At 46.0% G+C, this 19,502-nt stretch overlaps 1 protein-coding gene across 1 annotated transcript in view; it reads right to left on the bottom strand.

Annotated features, from left to right (window-relative positions):
- EEPD1 (endonuclease/exonuclease/phosphatase family domain containing 1) overlaps positions 1-12,773 on the bottom strand; it is a 161,650-nt gene extending 148,877 nt beyond the window's left edge. The window contains exon 1 of the mRNA XM_004385306.2: positions 11,580-12,773. Within this exon, the coding sequence (XP_004385363.1) occupies positions 11,580-12,457 (878 nt within the window). The 5' untranslated portion in view covers positions 12,458-12,773. The remainder of the gene's footprint in view (positions 1-11,579) is intronic.
- Positions 12,774-19,502: the final 6,729 nt, after the last annotated feature.

Here is a 19,502-nt window from a genome sequence, read left to right on the forward strand (position 1 = left end):
GGCATCTATGCAAAACCAACAGCCAACATCATTCTTAATGGACAGAGGCTGAAAACATTCCCCTTAAGAACAGGAACAGGACAAAGATGCCTTTTATCACCACTCCTATTTAACACTGTGCTGGAAGTCCTAGCTAGAGCAATAAGGCAAGAAAAAGAAATAAAGGGCATCCAAATTGGTAATGAAAAAGTAAAACTGTCCCCATTTGCAGATGATCTGATACTATATATAGGAAACCCAAAAGACTCCATGAAAAAACTACTGGAACTATCAGAAAGATTCAGCAGAGTAGCAGCATACAAGATAAACATACAAAAATCTGTTGGATTCCTATACACTAATAAAGAGAATGACGAAAAGGAAATCAGGAAAACAATACCATTTATAACAGCCTCTAAAAAAATAAAATACTTAGGAATAAATCTAACTAGGGGTGTAAAAGACCTATACAAAGAAAACTACAAAACACTACTGCAAGAAACCAAAAGAGATCTACATAAATGGAAAAACATACCACGCTCATGGGTAGGTAGACTCAACATTGTGAAAAACACAATTCTACCCAAAGCAATCTACAGATACACTGCAATCCCGATCCACATACCAACAACATTCTTTAAAGAGATAGAGAAAACAATCATTAACTTTATATGGAAAGAGAAGAGGTCCTAGATAAGTAAAGCATTATTGAAAAAGAAGAACAAAGTAGGAGGACTCGCACTACCTGACCTCAGAACCTACTATACAGCTATGGTAGTCAAAACAGCCTGGTACTGGTACAACAACAGACACATTGACCAATGAAACAGAATCGAGAACCTGGAGTAAATTCACCCACCTATGGTCACCTGATCTTTGACAAGGGCCCAAAGTCCATCAGATGCGGAAAAGACAGTCTTTTTAACAAATGGTGCAGGCAAAATTGGATTTCCATCTGCAAAAAAAATGAAACAGGACCCATACCTCACACCATACACAAAAACTAATTTAAAAGGGATCAAAGGACTAATATAAAACCAAAAACTATAAAGATCATAGAAGAAAAAGTAGGATCAACTCTAGAGACCCTAACACACGGCATTAACAGGATACTAACCATAATTAACAACACACAAACTCCAGAAGATAAGCAAGATAACTGGGATCTTCTAAAAATTAAACATTTATGATCATCAAAAGACTTCACCAAAAGAGTAAAAAGAGACTGGGACAAAAATTTTATCTATTACAAATCTGACAAAGGTCTAATCTCTAAAATCTATAGGAAAATCTAACACCTCTACAACAAAAAGACAAATAATCCAATTAAAAAATGGGCAAAGGAAATGAACAGACACTTCACCAAAGAAGACATTCAAGCGGCTAACAGACACATGAAGAAATGCTTGCAATCACTAGCCATCAGAGAAATGCAAATCAAAACCACAATGAGATACTATCTCACCCCAGCATTACTGGCACGAATCAAAAAAACAAAAACAAAAACAAATGTTGGAGAGGCTGCCGGGAGACTGGAACTCTTATGCACTGCTGGTGGGAATGCAAAATCGTACAATCATTTTGGAAAACGATATGGCGCTTCCTTAGAAAGCTAGAAACAGAAATACCATACGATCCAGCAATCCCACTCCTAGGTATATATCCTAGAGAAATAAGAGCCATCACACAAATAGAAATATACACACTCATGTTCACTGCAGCATTGTTCACAATAGCAAAAAGATGGAAACAACCTAGATGCCCGTTAATAGATGAACAGATAAACTATGGTATAGACACACAATGGAATACCACGCGATGATAAAGAACAAAGATGAATCTGCAAAGCATCTCACAACATGGATGAATTTGGAGGGCATTATGCTGAGTGAAATAAATCAATCACGAAAGGACAAATATTGTATGAGACCTCTACCAGAAAAACTCATGAAAAGGTTTACACACAAAAAGAAACAATCTTTGATGGTTACGAGGGAGGGGAGGGGTGGGGGTGGAAAAACACTAAATAGACAATAGAAAAGTGGTAACTCTGGTGAATGGTAAGACAGTACGCAATACTGGGGAAGCCAGCACAACTTGTTCAGGGTAATATCATGGAAGCTCCATGGACAAATCCAAACTCCCTTAGGGACTGAACTTCTCTGTGAGGAACATGGTCTCAGGGAACATCTAGCTCAACTGGCATAACATAGTTTATAAAGAAAATGTTCTACACTCTACTCTGGTGAGTAGTGTCTGAGGTCTTAAAAGCCTGTGAATGGCCATCTAAGATACTCCACTGGTCTCACCTCTTCAGGAGCAAGTGAAAATGAAGAAAACTAAAGATACAAGGGAAAGATTAGTTCACAGGACTAACAGACAACAACTACCATGGTCTCCACCAGACTGAGTCCAGTACAACTAGATGGTACCCAGCTACCACCACTGACTGCTCTGACAGGGATCTCAATACAGGGGCCTGGACAGAGCTGAAAGAAAAATGTAGAACCAAATTCGAACTCAGAAAAAGACCAGACTTACTGACCTGACAGAGACTGGAGAAACCCTGAGTGTATGGCCCCCAGACACCCTTTTGGCACAGTAATGAAGTCACTCCTGAGGTTCACCTTTTAGCCAAAGATTAGACAGACCCATAGGACAAAATAAGACTAAAGGGGCACACCAGACCAGGGGCAAGGACTAGAAGGCAGCAGGGGACAGGAAAGCTGGTAATAGGGAACCCAAGGTCGAGAAGGGAGAGTACTGATATGCCATGGGTTTGTTAACCAGTATCATAAAACAATATACGCACTAACTCTTTAATGAGAAGCTAGTTTGTTCTGTAAGCCTTCATCTAAAGTACAATAATTAAAAAAAAAAAAAAAAGATTCGATGCTTTTAGCACAAGCTGAGAAAGAGTACAGATTTCGTCCTCCAGCTTTTGGGTGAGCAACCAATACTGCAGATCCTTAGAACGTGATAAGCCCACACCAAAAACGCATGTAAGTCTAAGTGTGTCAGTGGTGAACAACACTCTTGACTGAAGCACAGCACTTCAGGAGTTTACAGTGGCTCCTAGATAAAACAATTTAAGGCCTAGCTTAACAGCTTGATCAAGTAGTGGCAGAACCAAAATAGAATTCACAGGAAACAAGGGCTCTTTGGAAGCAGACAGCAAAACATTAGTTGGGGAGCTGTAGTCAGTAAAGAAAATCCTGGGTTTCTTTATCCAGGAGTTTGGTAGGAGTTGAGACATTTCTTTATAACAAAACATTTTCTCTGAGCACATGTCCCCAAGGTTCCTGTCCAGTGGAATTCAGCTCCGTCTGGCAGTTGTCAATCAAGATTACAGTGAGACCTGTTGTTCTGAGTCAGGTCTGTGCACAGACATGAGAATCAAGGTCAGGAGGCTTCTAAGGTTCCTAAATATTTGTTGAGGATGCTCAGATGCAGCAGGGCATTTTTGTGGCATCTCCTGGATACCCTGACATTAGGGGTCATTAGTGTGGAATTTCCATACATCTGTACATTGCCACACACAGTTGAGGGTGTCTATGATGAGCAAATCTAATTTTAGTGAAATGCTTCATTTATACTGTATCAAGGGAGATCATTACTGAGAAATTTCAGGATAGACAGGCAGAATTTTAATTGTGAAATAAGAATAACACACCAAATTATAGTAACACATCTCTCACTGCTTCATAAGCAAGGCCTTTGTGCACTGGATTCTCCGACTGCTAGAGATCTTCTGTTAGATCCTGCCCTATTCTCGTCAGAGTGTTTCAGAGTTTAAGACAGACACTGAGGGCCCCGCTCAGACACCTGTGTATCAAGCACTGGATGCAGACAGCTGCCTGACTCCAGCGTCCCACTCTTCACCGCCCTCACAGAATGTGCCCTGTCAGACCCCTGTCCCCTCCAGACTATCTCCTTCCCAACCACCTGACTTGGTCCCCTCCCTGCATCATTCCCTGATGCTGAGGTCTCCACACACCTCCAGAGCAAAGCAGATGGACACCGATCCCCACTGTTATGAATTGACCTGTGTCCCCCCAAAATATATGTTGTAAACCCTAACCTCTAAACCTACCTACAATTACAACCCATTTAGGAATGGGTTGTCTTTGTTATGTTAATAAAACAGGATTAGTGTAGGGTGTTCTTGAGTCAATCTCTTTTGAGATATGAACGAGATTAAAAGCAAGCTAGCAAGCAGAGATGGGGGAAGATAGATGCTAAGCCACATGGAGATCTCCAAGAAACCAGGAAGCATAAGCTAAAGAGACAAGGACCTTCCTCCAGAGCTGACAGAGATTGAATGCCTTCCCCTAGAGCCGACGCCCTGAATTTGGACTTCTAGCCTCCTAAACTGTGAGAAAATAAATTTCTGTTTGTTAAAGCCACCCACTTGTGGTATTTCTGTTGTAGCAGCAGTAGATAACTAATACACCCATGCTCTCAGGACCCTTAGCAAGTTTACTTCCTCTGTAGTGTGCATTGCCTTGGTAATTACTATCACGTGTGTCTTCTCGGTGAGACTGTGAGCTCCCTGATGACTGGGTTGGGTCTCCCACGCACCTGACCTCATCAGGCAGTGAGCTCAGAGTAGGTGCTCAATAAATATGGAATCTATGCAAATGTCATTTGATAGAAATACCTAAATTCCCAAAAGTATGCCCTTGCCCTTGTTCTACAGGCAATTGATACCAAAAAGTAAATGGGGCTACATAAATACAATGGAATACTACTCAGCCATAAAGAAAAGTGAAGTCCTGCTGCATGCCACAACATGGATGACCCTTGGAAATACTATGCTGAAAGGAAGAGGTCAGTCACAAAAGGACAAATGTTGTATGATCTCACTTATATGAAATAACAAGAATAGGCAAATGTATAGAGACCACCATTTATTAGTGTTTCTCAGGGGTGGGAGGGAAGAAATGGGTAGCCAATGTTTGGGAATAGGCAAATGTATAGAGACCACCATTTATTAGTGTTTCTCAGGGGTGGGAGGGAAGAAATGGGTAGCCAATGTTTGGGAAACAGTGGATTTTTGTTTATGGTGATGGGAAAGTTCCCAGCATAGATGATGGTGGTACAACATGATTATGGTAATGTAATTGATATCACTAAACTGTACACCTGAAAAATGTTCAATCGGCAAATGTTGTGTTCTTTATATATATTTACAGCAATTAAAAATAAATAAATTTTTTTAAAAAAAAGCAACTGTGGCCTTGTCAGATGCCCTGTCTCACAGAGGACACCATAGCCTCTCACGCCATTGCTATGGAACCAAGCTCCCACACCTGTCCAGAGCGTAGCTGAGGCATGCAGGCCAGCCCCATACCAAACCCACTGCTGTCGAGTCGATTCCGACTCATAGGACAGAGTAGAACTGCCCAACAGGGTTTCTAAGGAGCACCTGGTGGATTTGAACTGCCAACCTTTTGGTTAGCAGCAGTAGCTCTTAACCACTATGCCACCAGGGTTTCCGAGCCAGCCCCAGGAGCTCTTAAACACCTCTGAGCCTGTCTTCTAGGAATCTCAGAGTAGGTCAAACGGGCCACCCAGGTTAACCCTCACAATATCCAAGCTATAGGCAAGTCTTTCAGTCTTCACCTATAAACAATCTCTCACCTCTATTCACTTCCCTGTCTTCCCGTCACTATCCTTTTTAGCCTGGATCCTGCCAACTGCCCCTTTACTCAACTCCCAGAACCCACCCCATGCAGCCCTCCAGCAGCCAGAACAACCCAGGTAAGAGGTAATTTCATCAGCCTCTGCTTACAACGCTTCATGGCCTCTCGCTACTGTTAAAACAAAAGCCTAGGAGCCTCCACCAATCCGGGCCTGCCTCCCTCTGCAACCCCATCCACCTGCCCGTCCTGGAATTCTGGCCTTCTGTCTGTCTCTGGAACAAGCACCTGACCTTGCAGGGCCTTTGCACTCACTGTTCCTCTAGGAGAGCACTCTTTCCCCAGCGTCTTCCACGCCTGCCTCCTTCTCAGCCATCAGCTTTCAGCTGCGGCCTTCCTTGTCCCCTTACCCATCTAACTAGACCTCCCCTCAACTTGCCTCCCTCATCCTCCTCACCACTGGCCACACTACCTGTCACTATCTGTTAACTTGTTTATCTTCCTGCCTAGAATGGAAGCTCCATAAGAGTAGAAACTTTGTGTTATTCTCCACTTTATTACCAGAGCCTGACACAGAACCAGGTAACCCAAAAAAGCCACTGCCATCGAGTCAATTCCGACTCAGAGTGACCCTACAGGGCAGAGCAGAACTGCCTCATCAGGTTTGCAAGGCTGTACTCTTTATGGAAGCAGACTGCCACATCTTTCTCCCACAGAGAGGTTGGTGAGTTCACATCGTCGACCTTTCGGTTAGCAGCTGAATGCTTTAAACACTGGGCCACCAGAGCTCCCTACAGAGCCGGGTACCTGGTATATATATGTGTGTGTGTGTCTATTGAGTGAATGAATGAAGAAAGGAAGGAAGGAATGAGCAACTCTTTGAAAGTCAGTACTATCAAACACCCCAAAAGCCTTAATATCAGACCCAAAAGAGGCCCAGCTTTTTTGAAAGCCAAAAATAACACCTTTCCCTTTGGGGAAATAAACCCCTAGTTGTTCCCACACAGGAACTTCCCTTCACTCACATTGTCTTCTCTCGTTAATCCACAGCAGTCCCACCTTTCTGTCTGGAAATGGCCTAGTGCCTTGGCTCAGGAAACCGGAACTCTGTTTGGGAGTTGGTCCCAAGGTCGCAAACTCACCACTTGAGGGGCAGGTGGAAGAGCTCTGACACCCTCTGGATCTGCTCTACCTCTGGCCCCAAGCGCTGACCTTCAGGAGAACAAAAGCAGGAAGGGTGCAGAGGCCTCACAGGCCTGACACTGCCCCAGGGGTAAAGCCCTGCCGTTCCCAAGGCACTGCTACCTGGCCAGCCTAAGACCCAAGACAGGGATGGAACAGAGGGTGGGCCCAGGTCAGTGCACAGTTGGGAGAACACACTATTTGGGAAAAGACACTCCTTTCTTCCCTTCAAATCCTGACTCTAACATTTATATTTCTGAAGGCCACACGGATGCCATTTAAGCTCTCTGAGCCTCAGTTTCCACAGCTGTCAAAACAGATCCCACACTTTCTACTTTAAGAACATTGCTGGGCATTTTGTTCCCAGATATTATGTCGGGCTTCATCCTCCCACCCCAAACTGCCTTCAGTTCCTCAGAACGAGTCGATTATTCTCACATGGGAAAAATTCAACCAAATATCAATCATGCTCAGTGACTTACCTAAAAAATCTGGGTTTACCAGACTGTTTTAATTCTGAACCATTCAAATTGATACACATTCACTTTAATCTGTTAAGTAACACGGCCACGCTGATTTCTGAATTTAGTTTATGCATGTACATAGCAGGCATTCAATACATATTTTTCAATGAATAAATCAAATGACAAGATGAGTTATATCTATATCGATCCTATTAATCACGTCTAATCAGCCAAATTCTCTTAATTCACAATCAGTGCATGTTGCCAGGCCCCAATCCATTTTGTACTTTGAGAGTGCAGATATGTGGCAAGAAAACAGATTTCAATCATTGTAAGGCTAAAGACTATGACACTCAAGTTCCCTTCTAATGTAGGCCATGGGAAAAACGAGCAACTGAGATGTTCAATCTCCTTATTTCTTTTGGAGATTATCTGTCAGCTCCCCCAGGGTTTATACTTTTGGTAACCAAAAGACTTTATAATAGAACAACTCCTCAGGGGGGAAAAAAATTTAACAATTTTAATTCCATATGTGGGCTGTCACCAGATTTTGCAAGGAAATTCAGCAGAAGCATTCCTCTTTCAGTCTTGCTCCATAAATACTGAACAAGGAAAAACACTGCCTAAACTGATATTTGGCAAAGGAATCTGATGAAACCGGTCAGTTCTGTACCACTGGGCTGGCAACCCAAGGTTCCTCCTGGTGATTGTGTGGTTTTATGTAGCTGTGCACGTCCTACTTCAGTGCACACACAAAACACAGTGTCTTGGAGCTCACAGTGCTTGTCCGCCGAGGCAGCAGCGTCTCAGGGCAAGAAAGGACTCTACCTCCCACCCCACACAGGCACTCTTTAGTCTAAGAAAACACGCCTACTGAAGCAGACTCAAAGAAAGGAAAGCTAAGAGCCGGCTATTCCCTTTGCAAAAGAATTGCCCAAGGATTTCTTTAAAATGGAATTTCATTTAAGAAAACATGCCGGCACACATTTTGGCAATGCTCTTGATTAGACAGGGCATGGGACGCCTGAACAAGGGGCAGAATAAGGTGGCATGCTTATGCAATACAGCATGCTTGCAAGAGCATGGATCCAAAGTCAGAAGGATGGGTCCTAGTCCCTGGTGAGTCACTAATGAGCTGTGTGACAAAGCCAGTCATTTACCTTCTTTGGTTTTAGTTTCCTCACCATAGATGGAGAATCATTAATAAAAGCAAGCATTATATTCTCCCCAGTTACCTGGGCAATCAAAGGAATGTGAAAGCTGCTGGAAGACATAAAGGTGTAACCCGAAGTCGGATAACCCTTGCACTGTATATGTACATATATATGAAAATAAGACCCACCTAGAAAATTACCTGCATCCATTCTTGCTCAAACTAAATGTATTTCATCTTACTAATAAAGGGAATAATTGGTATGTAAAAGATGGTTGTGAGTCCAGATGAACAGATCGCTCTTGGAGGATAGGCACTGCCATCTTTGAGGATGTGGGATCCACTCTGTCACAGCCAGCTGTCTTTGGGTGCCCTAGGAAAGCCACACAGGCACCCACTTGTGTGCCCCCCACCCCCAGCTCTGCAGGGATTAGGCCCTAAGCCTATTATTTCATGTTTACCAGACACTAACAATGTGCTAGGAGTGTCCAGAACGCTGACTACATCATGAGCAGCTAAAAGGAACCACCAACCCACAGGACAACAGGTGTCACTCAGGTGTCAGAAACATAGCAGGGGATGCACGTCACCTCCCAGTTACTTACAGGTACTCCCTTTTACCCCCGTGGGGTCTAGGTAAGCTCTTCCTACACTCTACCCTGAAGACAGTAGTTGGATGTCTTCAACCATCATCCCTCTAGGAAATCCAAAGAGGAAAAAAATGGGACAAATCCTAACAACTCCAGGCTGGACAGAGTCGTCAGGGCTCCTCCTCAGTGTCCCCACTGCCCAGACCCCATGCTGGAGAGAGGAGAAACTCCGGGCTGGCCGTCTCCTGCTCACCTCCCATTTTCTACCCTCACATTCATATGTCCTAGAAGATAACAAGCCCCTCAAACCCTGGACAGAGAGAACATCGTAGGGTTGTATGACTAGAGTGATGATTAGAACAAAAGGAAAAATAACACCTCGAAAACTCTACATGAATTCACTGACCTTGTCAGAAAAGCCAGAACAGGGAAAGGGGTTTTAAAGAGAAAACCAGATGGACAGGTGACTGCCCATCACATGGTACAATGATTCTCAAACTTTAATGTGCATCAGAATCACCTGGAAAAAAAACAGTTGCCATCAAGTCAATCCCAACTCATGGCCCCATGTATGTCAGAGTAGAACTGTGCTCCACAGGGTTTTCAATGGCTAATTTTTTTGGAAGAAGATAACCAGCCTTTCTTCCAAGGTGCCTCTTGCTGGACTCAAACCTCCAATCTTTCAGTTACAGCCGAGATGTTAACAGTTTGTACCACTCAGGGAATCCAAATCACTTGGAGGGCATGGTAACACAGAAACTCAGAGTTTCTGAGTCAGTAGCTGATGCTGCTGGTCCAGGGACCACACTTTGAGAACCACTGTCAATGGGCCAGGGCTGCCCAGTCAGTCATTTCCACTGAGGAAACTTCAGGTCCTGATTCAGTCATGTCCTCACCATTTACAACATCTCATTCCACCCCCAACAATGCCACCACCACCCTCATCCCCCAAATTAAGCCTTAAGAAAACTCCCAATAGGAATTAAACAGCTGTCCCTCCCTTCCCCTTGTCCCACTCATACACCCGTGCTGCCATGGATGAAAAAGAACCATGATCAAGCTGTTCTTGATGAATATTTCTCAGGACTGAGTCCAGCTGGCATATAAGATGATTTTGCAGGCGTGAGTTATGACGCAAAACAGCAGACACAGCCATGCAAGAAGAGCGTGCAAGGGTTCCTCTGATCCAGTTCTCTGGCCCAGTGCGAGTCCCTTCTCTCCTAGGTGACAAGAGCGTGCCAGGGAAATGTTCTGACCTGCTTTTCTCCTTGCTAATTTATCCTGATGCCCTGCCACAAAGCACTGGGATTCCCTGCCGAGAGCTCTCTTCATGTCACCAAACTCCCACCCCACCAGCCTCACCAACAACCCAGGGCAAAGCAAAGCAGCGAGTGGCCACAGCATACCGCCCATTGGTGGGTGGCAGGGCAAAATCTCTCAAGACCAGGATCAGAGAATTTCTGGCCTGAAATTCTCTGGGACCATTAAAAATATGTCTTTCCTTCTAAAAGCTAATTACGTTATATGGTATACCATTTGTCTAACAGTGGGGGTTACTGCTACGATAATATTACTCTGTTCTATGGGGGGTTAATGGAAGTTCCTACAGAGAGCAGCGCGTGAATAATAGAAACGCTCTGTAATAACAGCCTATCCTACAATTCTCTTCTCCTTTGCTTCAAATTGGAAAATCTGGCCAATATCCACAGACAAGTCAGCGTGGCCTTTTCTGGCTGTGGGGTAGGCACAGTTACACACATTTTGGGCTGCAACTGTGAGACTTAAATCAACCTCCGGTCAAAAAGGGAAAAAGAATGAAGAGTGATTCATTTACAGTATTTTGATAAGTATATGCAGTGCATGTGTTTGCAAATACCTGGTCTTTAAGATGGTTTTGTGCATCCAAAGATGCATATTTGATGGAATAAATGTGATTTTCCCTCCCATTAGAAGAAAATCAATTAGCTCTTCTCACATGCAAAACTGTCCAAGAGTTCCCAGGCTCAGAGTGCCCAATCTAGTGTAAACCCCATGAAATACTGTGAGTCAAACAACACTCTACAAAGCAGTAACATCTACACAATCTCCAGAAAAACCAGTTGCCATTGAGTCGACTCCAACTTGTGATGACCCCATGTGCGTCAGAGTAGAACTGTGCTCCACAGGGTTTTCAATGGCTAGTTTTTCAGAAATAGATCACCAGGCCTTTCCTCCGAGGTGCCTCTTGAACCTCCAACCTTTCAGTTAGCAGCCAAGCATGTTAACTATTTGCATCACCCAGGGACTCCCATACAGCCTCTACTTGCACCAAAATTATGAATTGATGTCAAATATATCACATTCAAGACCGAGGCCACAATCCCAGACAACTGTATTCTGAAAACTCTGGAGCAGAAGGAGAGCCCAGTCTCAGGTGACAATATTGTCTAGGGTCTCAAGAACATTGATTAAATACTCTTGGCCTCCCCTCTGCCCCTAAAAGAAGTCCATTCACTTGCATCCATGGATAAAATCAAGCTGTGCAAGAGCTGCCTTCGCACCCAACACCCTTGGTAATCCCTGTCCTCACCTGTTTTCCAGGAGAGTCATGCACACCACCTCTCGCACCCCTGGGTTGTTGGCCTTCTCCACTGAGCAGCCCTGCAAGTTCCAGGTGGCCAGCCTCAGCACAGGCCGCCCATCCCTTGTGCCTCCAAAAGCCTCCACCGAAGGCCGAGTGGAGATGATCTGTGTGGGCCCCCCTGGCGGCAGGTCCAGGTCCTCACTCTGCAGGCTCAGTGAGGTGGGGCTGGGGTGAGGCTTGGCAGTGAAGGTCAGGCCCCCGTTGGTGTGAGTGGACGGGGGCCTGGACCTCTCGGCAAACACCTGGTGCCGAATCTTGTCCAAGAAGGCAGCACTGATACCGTCCATCCTCACCAGGTCCTCCACGCTGCGAAAGGGCCCGTGCTCCCGGCGGTAGTCCACGATGCCAAGGGCCATCTTCTCTGTGAGGCCTCGCACGCTCATTAGCTGAGCCGGAGTGGCTGTGTTGATGTTGACACGTGGGATGAGTGGCACGGCGGTGGCCAGGTGGTGAGGCTGCTGCTCCGCCAGCAAGTCCCGCCGCAGGGAGCTGGGAGAGTGCTGCGCGGAGCTGCCCTTGCTGCTCACGCAGATCTCAAACTTGACCTGCTCCAGCTTGGTGGCTCCCACGCCGCTGACCAGGGCCAGGTCCTCCACCTTCTTGAAGCCGCCTATGTACTCGCGGTACTCAACGATGCTGCGCGCCACGACACGTGTCACCCCCGGCAGGGTCATCAGCTCCTCCTCCGTGGCCGTGTTGATGTTGAGCCGCTCCTGGTTCACCAGGATGTTGCTGAAGTTGCAGGCCGCGCTGAACTTGCGGCTGTGGGACAGGTCCGAGGGGTCCCTGGGGATGGAGCGATGGCAGCCGAGGGTGCTCCCCATGGCGGGCGAGGAGTAGTGGCCAAGGAAGGCCTCGCCTCCACAGAACTCTCTGGCTAGGGAGGAACCCAAGAGACCTCGAACACAGAAGATTGGAAGATGCAGGATTCAGGGGCAAAAGCGATTACCAAAGGCAAGAACCAAATCTTTCATGCTCAGAGAGTCAAAAGTACCTTTGACTTGGCCACCTGGAAAACAAATTAACAAGCACACAAATCGACTCAATTAGTCACTCAGTTTGCATCAGCACTCCCTATCTAGAGCTGGAGTTCTTAACCAGGGGTCCCGAGCTGGTGGCTGTCCCTGAGAACCCCTGAAAATGCACACACAATAAGGCTGGCCCATGTGAATTTTCCTCTGGAAAGGTCCAGGTTTTATCACACTGGGGTCCAAAGAGGCTATGAGGCGATTCTCTTGGAAAGAGACCTATCAACCCGACGTCTCTCCAACCGCCTCTCAACTCTGGCAGAGCTGGGGCCATCTCGTCCCAACCCGGGCTCGGTCAAAAGGCGGGAGCACCTCCGCGCTGGATACTCCACCACTCCACCACCTGCAACTTGGGAGCTCCGTCCTCGCCAGTGCGGATACTGAGAAGGGGTTTAGCGACCCCCGACCGACTGACCCGCCGCCAGTCCCCGCGCCCACCTCTCGGCCGCATTCCCCGGGCGTCCGTCCTTCGTCCACCTGCAGCTCCGAAGCCCAACCCCAGCCCGGGACAGCGAGGGCCCCCTGCCTCCAACACTGGCGCCTGCGCGGGCGGAGGTCAGTGGCCTGGCAGGCCCCCTTCCACGCCGCCCCAGGCCGCGCGCCGCTGCTGTTTCTGGGGGAGAAATTCTCAGCGTTGCTTTTCCAGAGCTGGGCTGCCCGCAGGCGGCGGCGGCGGCGGCAGCGGCGGCGAAATCCCAGCGCCGCGGCGGTACCAGGACTTGCGGCGTCGCCGTAGTTGCGTTTCTCCAGGCAAAAAGTCCTGCGCCCAACTGGGCGCAGGATCCAGCAGAGCCACGTTCAGCCCGCAGCACCAGCGCCACCGCGCCCGCTCCTAGTTGGTGTCAAAACCGAAGTCCCGGCCGTGCAGCCCGCGCCTCTGTCGGCACCGCGGCCACGCCTCCTCCTGCGCTGCAACTCCTCCCCGGGGCTCCCGGGGCACATGGGGGCGGGGAGAGCGGAACCCCAAAGCGCGGAGGCGGGGTCCTGAGTGCGAGGGGCGGGGTCATGGAGCTCAAGGGGCGGGGCCCGAGGGAGGGGAGGGGTGGAGAGTGGAACCAGGGAGCGCGGAGGCGGGGCTTGGGATATCCGGAGGCCGGGTCGTCGAGCTCGGGGACTGGGCTCGGGCGCGTGGGGATTGTAGGGTAGGTCCCCAGACATGGGGCTGAGGCGCTGGAGCGCAAGGGCGAGCCCTGGGAGAGCGGGAGACAGGACCCGACAGTATTAGGAGCGGGACCAGGAAACGCTGAGTTGGGGCTAGGGACCGAAGGAGCGGGCGGGCGCCGCGGAGGCAGGGGCGGGTTACAGGGAGGCAGTCCTCTGCTCTGCCAGTCCTGAGCCCGCGTTGTGGTCGGGGCAACCCGCGCGCCCACATCGGGCTGGTTGTGTCGCGTAGTGGCTCCTCAGCGTCGCCTAGGGCGAGACCTGCGTGGCTGCTTTTTGAGGCCGAGCCCCGCAGGGGAGAGGGGCGCACAGGAGGACAGGAGCTTAGCCCGCTTTAGGGGTGTTCGGGGATGAGGGCCGGGGCACTCCTGTGGGGACGGCACGCTGCCGGTCCAGGGCCTCGCTCAGTTCTGCAGTCTCAAGTTTGGCAGGGACAGGGACAAGCACAAACCAAAGTCAGGCTGAGAACGTTTGAGAGGGGACTGAATGGGATCTTCTTCATTTCGACCAGTGGCGACACTAAGGGGGTGAGAGGGTGCAGACCGCATGGAGTGACACTGTCAGAGGGGGTGACATCAAAATGACTATAAACTTTTTTGTGCAGTGTTTCAGCAGAAATTAGTTTTTATAAAAATATCCCTGTAGTTATAAAAACAAAAATAATTTTCCTAAACCCAGTTTACATGTATCAATATACCTACAAGGCTTAAAACTCCGTGCTAATTTTACTTTTTGAACCTTCTAATGTACTACGCTCAGAGCGATTATTACCCAATTACAATGATGCTTGGAATCATGTGGTTTCTTCTGCGTGTGCTGGTACTTTTACTGCTGCAGGTGTTTTTATAGTCGCTGATTTTGTCAGGCTGTCTGATGTTTTAGATACAATATTGGAAAATTTGTATTTGTGAACCTATATCAATAAATTTTTAGAGAATGAAGTAGTAATTAAAAGAAAGGAAAAAGTGATATATGGGAATTATTATGAGTAATATTAGTACAGAAAACGTTGCTAAGGATTCTCTATGGTCTGGTACAGGAGGAGGTCCATGGGGGGAAGGTGACACCATGAGTTACCGCACTGAGTGACATCAACCCTAGTGACGCCATTGATTTCGACCCTCCATTTTAGGCCTTCTGGTTTCTTCTGCTAGCAGATTACCTTTGCTCTGCTCTCTGGAGAGATATTCTTACGCAGCTCGTGCTACCAGAGGGCATGCACCACCGACTTATTTAGATATGCAGTCACGTGTCATCTACAGTGTTGTTCATTGTACATTTCACTCTGAGTATATATGATATGTTTCTCTAAGTATTTAATCATTAAAAAGGAATGAGATGCCAGCTGGAAATGGAGGCTGCTTCCCAAAACTCTTAACTGTTTTTGGATCACGTTGCTAAATGACAATTTAGTTAAAAATTAAAGAGCCTGTTGCATTACGGTGGATATACCGAACTAGAGCATTGGATCAAACAAGCCATGTGGGGTTAGCAATGAATACTTTGACCCTGGGCTTTTAGTGTCCTCTTCTGATGTTTCATTCCCAACCAATTTGACTGCTTCTGCTTTAAATTCTGGGGACTGGGTCAGCAAAAACAGTAACTCCGGGAAGGCAGAAGGTACATCAGATGTGAAGTGAGGGGCAGCCAAGACTGGGAGGAATGCATTGCTATAGCTGTGAATTAAAAATAACTTAGTCTAGGGGACATCCCTAGACTAAGTGAGGGTCAAGATGAGATTTGAAAATGAATAGGGAAATGATGCCTTAACCTACAGCCCCCAGCCCTCCAGTCTTTGCAAAGCAACCTCCGTTTCCCCGGTCAATACAGTTCAGCCAGGCTACTGACAGCTACCTTCGCACCGACACTTGTGCATTGGCCAACCTGGATGCTGTCCCAAATGCCACCGTGACAAATAGTATTGCAGGAAGCAACATCTTCATCTGGTATTACCTCAATATAGATTTGTCTCTGTCTACTGAAGTAGGCTCCTTGCTTCCCAAATTAATGGAACACCAGGCATTGACAGTATACTTGAAAATTCTAAATCAGACCCTGCCTTACTGGGAATCATGACATAGGATGACACAGAATGACCACAGATGGACACCATGGACAGTGGCAAGGGATGTTTCTTCAGGCTCCACACTTCATCATGGAATTCTGCGTTCTCTTTTACTCTTGTGTACAGATGCTCAGTCCTGAATCCTACAATCCTACAATCAGGAGAATTTTCATCCAGGTCTCTTAATGCTTGCAGATGTGCCACACTATTTGCCAAGAGGTAACTGTCTGCTGATAGAAGTGGAGAATCCTATTTCTTCTGGTCAGATACTGGACATGGAATTATTCTTACATACAAACCTGCACCTGTTTTGGTGTTACTCAAGGGCTTAGCAATAGGGCCAACACCAGCTATAAACAGGTGCCTCCATTCACAACTTCCTGGAACCTGGAAGTGTTATTTCTTCTTCCTTCAGAGGAGTTGGCCATCTCCCAGGGAAATAAATTCAAAGGGAGGGATGAAGCTTTAGCAGTACCAGTCAGGGTTTCTTTGCATCAAATTCCTCCTTTAAAGCTCAAATATACCTAATACATTGCTTCATTTCATGGCTGACAATTGAAGACCTTTGTCATTTCTCTTCTTCTTAAATGCCTTTTCCAACTGGCATTTTATTTCTTACAGTGCATCTGGCTGGAGATCACTGTGGCAAAGAACCAACAAAACAAGGTGACTTTATTTACAGCACAGTAATGGAAAACATTTACCATCGTAGGCCACCGAGTTGCCCCCCCCCCAGAATTATTATTATTACAGAAAATAACATTCATTAGTCTTTTAAGCTGATGTGATTATCATGATCACACTTAGGAAATCTAGCTCCCATTTGCTTTATTCATTTCCTCTAAAAAACAACCCTTCCAGTTAGTTATAGACTTCCACTTTTCCAGAAAACAGTTTATTCTTTCTTGTTTATTGAATTTGAAAGTTTATGAAATGTTCTTCTTGGCCAAGTCTATTACTTTGGTTTCTGAGTGTCTTATTAAGAGCCTTCTTTTAGCACAAAATAATCCAGAGGCAGAAGAGGACATGAAGCAAATTCCTACCTTACGACAAGTCAGAGTAATATCCTTGGACTCTGCACTTCTGGGGATAGGGTAGGGGGATTCTTCAGCCAGACAGTGGGAAGCAATGACTCTGGGTCGGGGTGGGGGATGTTGGTAAATGAGAAGGCCAGAAGGAGGAGGGACCATTGGCTGGAGCTGGGGGGAAAGGCTCTCCTATAAAGAAAGGCTGGAGATCCTATTCTTAAAAATCAGCCATTGAAAACCCTATGGAGCACAGTTCTACTCTGACACACGTGGGGTCACTATGAGTTGGCGTAGATGCAACAGCAACTGGTTTATACAGACCAACAGCAGGTAGACCTCCCCTGCACCACCTTCCCCTTTAGTCTCGCCTGGTTTGCCCTGTCAACACCATCCCCTACTCAACCTCACGATGCTTTTTTCTGATTTTTCCCTTCTCTTCCCTTTCAGCGTTGCCATTGGTGTTCATTTTTAACAACAGTTCTCCTACATATTGGAAAACTAACATGGTGAGGCTGGTCCCTGACTCTGTAGTCTCACTTATAGGGAGACTCCCTTAAGAGATAACCTCAAAGAGCTTAAAGTCGTGTCCTCCAAAGTGTGATCTGATGGTGGTGAGGAAGAGGAATTTAGGAAGCACCAGACATAGCATTAAATAAGATGGAACCATTTAATGGGGAAACTGTCCGTTTTCATTTCTGTTAGTCACTCTAATAGTGTTGCAGAGAAACTCTCAACTTGGGGCCATTGTGACCATAACACCTTCCAGCATTTGTTAATCACCTTCAGTAGAGAAAATACAGAACTCAGGCTCAGAATCTGGGCAGGCAACAGCATCTAGGTAGAGTTTAATTATATTGTTTTCCTTTCATTTGGTTGATTTTTATGGCAAATGATACTGGTGTTCCATATGCAGTCGTACATTCCCATGTGCAGATGGCTCTTAAATGTGGCAATAAACCATGAAGGTGTGCAAGAATGACTGCAGTGTGAAAACATTGTCTTACATGTGGTGGTTCTCAGCCTTTAATATCTTGCTTAGAAATCTCATCAGCCCAATATCCAAGTTCATCACTTACAAGTTCTACCTTCCACCAAACATTTGAACATAATTCAGACAAGTTCTTTGCCACTGCATAAAAAGTATTGCCCTTCCTCCATTGTCCAGTCACATGTTCACCATTTCTTTTAAAGCTTCACCAGAAGCACATTCAACATCCACATTTTTAGCAACATTCTGTGTGGTGCCATATGTATTCTCTAAGATGATAGAGACTTTCCCTATAGTTCTCCTCATTCCTTTTGAACCCTCACCAGAACTGCCTTTGACATCCATGATTCTAACAACAGTCTTTTCAAGGCAATCTAGGCTTTTACTATTAGACACTTAAAACTCTTCCAGCCCATACCCATTACCCAGTACCAAAACTGCTTCCGCATTTTAGGCATCTGTTACAGCAGCATCCCACTCCAGGCACCAAATTGTCTTAGTTATCTAGTGCTACTATAACAGAAATACCACAAGTGGAAGGCTTTAACAGAAATTTATTTTCTCACAGTTTAGGAGGCTACAAGTCTGAATTCAGAGCGCCAGCTCTAGGGGAAGGCTTTCTCTCTCTGTTGGCCCTGGAGGAAGGTCTTTGTCTCTTCAGCTTCGGCTTTCTCATTCCTGGGAGATCTCCGTGTTGCTTGACATCAATCTTTCCCCATTTCTCTTTGCTCACTTTCTTGTTGAACCTTTTTATATCTCAAGAGAGATTGACTTAAGATACACCCTTCACTAATCCTGTCTCATTAATATAACAAAGGCAACTGATTACCAAATGGGATTATAACCACAGGTATAGAGTTTAGGATTTATACCACACATTTTTGAGGGACACAATTCAATCCATAATACCTACTAACTGGTAAGATTGGCAGTTAGAGACCACCCAGAGGCACCTCAGAAAAAAAGGCCTGGTACGAATGCTATAACTTCAAGTTCATGAATCATTTTATCTACAACGTTTCGTCTGCCGTTAATCTCACTCAGCATATTTTTCATCTCAGGCATTGCAGTTATCATTTCTACAAGTTTGTTTTGGGTCTTTTAGAATATCTTCTATGTCTCTAACATATTCAATCTTTCTTTTAGCTTTTTGAACAAGTGGATTGTAGTTATAATCATTGTTTTAGCATCCCTGTCTTCCAATTCTAACGTGTGTCAATTCTGAGTTCATTTTGATTGACTGGCTTTTCTCCTCATTATTGGGTAAATTCTTCTGCTTTTTTGAATGCCTGGAAATTTTGGAATGCCAGACATTGTGAATTTTACCCCGTTAGACGCTGAGATTTTTGTATCCCTGTAAATATTCTTGAATTTTGTTCTGGAGGGCTGTTAAATTACTTCAAAACAGTTTGATCCTTTCAAGTTTGTTAGGCAAGACCAGAGCAATGTTTAGCCTATGGCTAAATATTTCCTGTTACTGGGGCAAGACCCTTCTGGGTTCTCTACCCAATGGCTGAGAATTAGGAGGTTTTCTAGCCTGGCTGGTGGGAATAGGCACTGTTCCCAGTCCTGTATGGGCGCTGGTATTTTTTCCTGTAA

The sequence above is a fragment of the Trichechus manatus genome, unplaced genomic scaffold (genome assembly GCF_000243295.1).
Source record: "Trichechus manatus latirostris isolate Lorelei unplaced genomic scaffold, TriManLat1.0 scaffold00137, whole genome shotgun sequence".
NCBI classification, from domain to species: domain Eukaryota; kingdom Metazoa; phylum Chordata; class Mammalia; order Sirenia; family Trichechidae; genus Trichechus; species Trichechus manatus.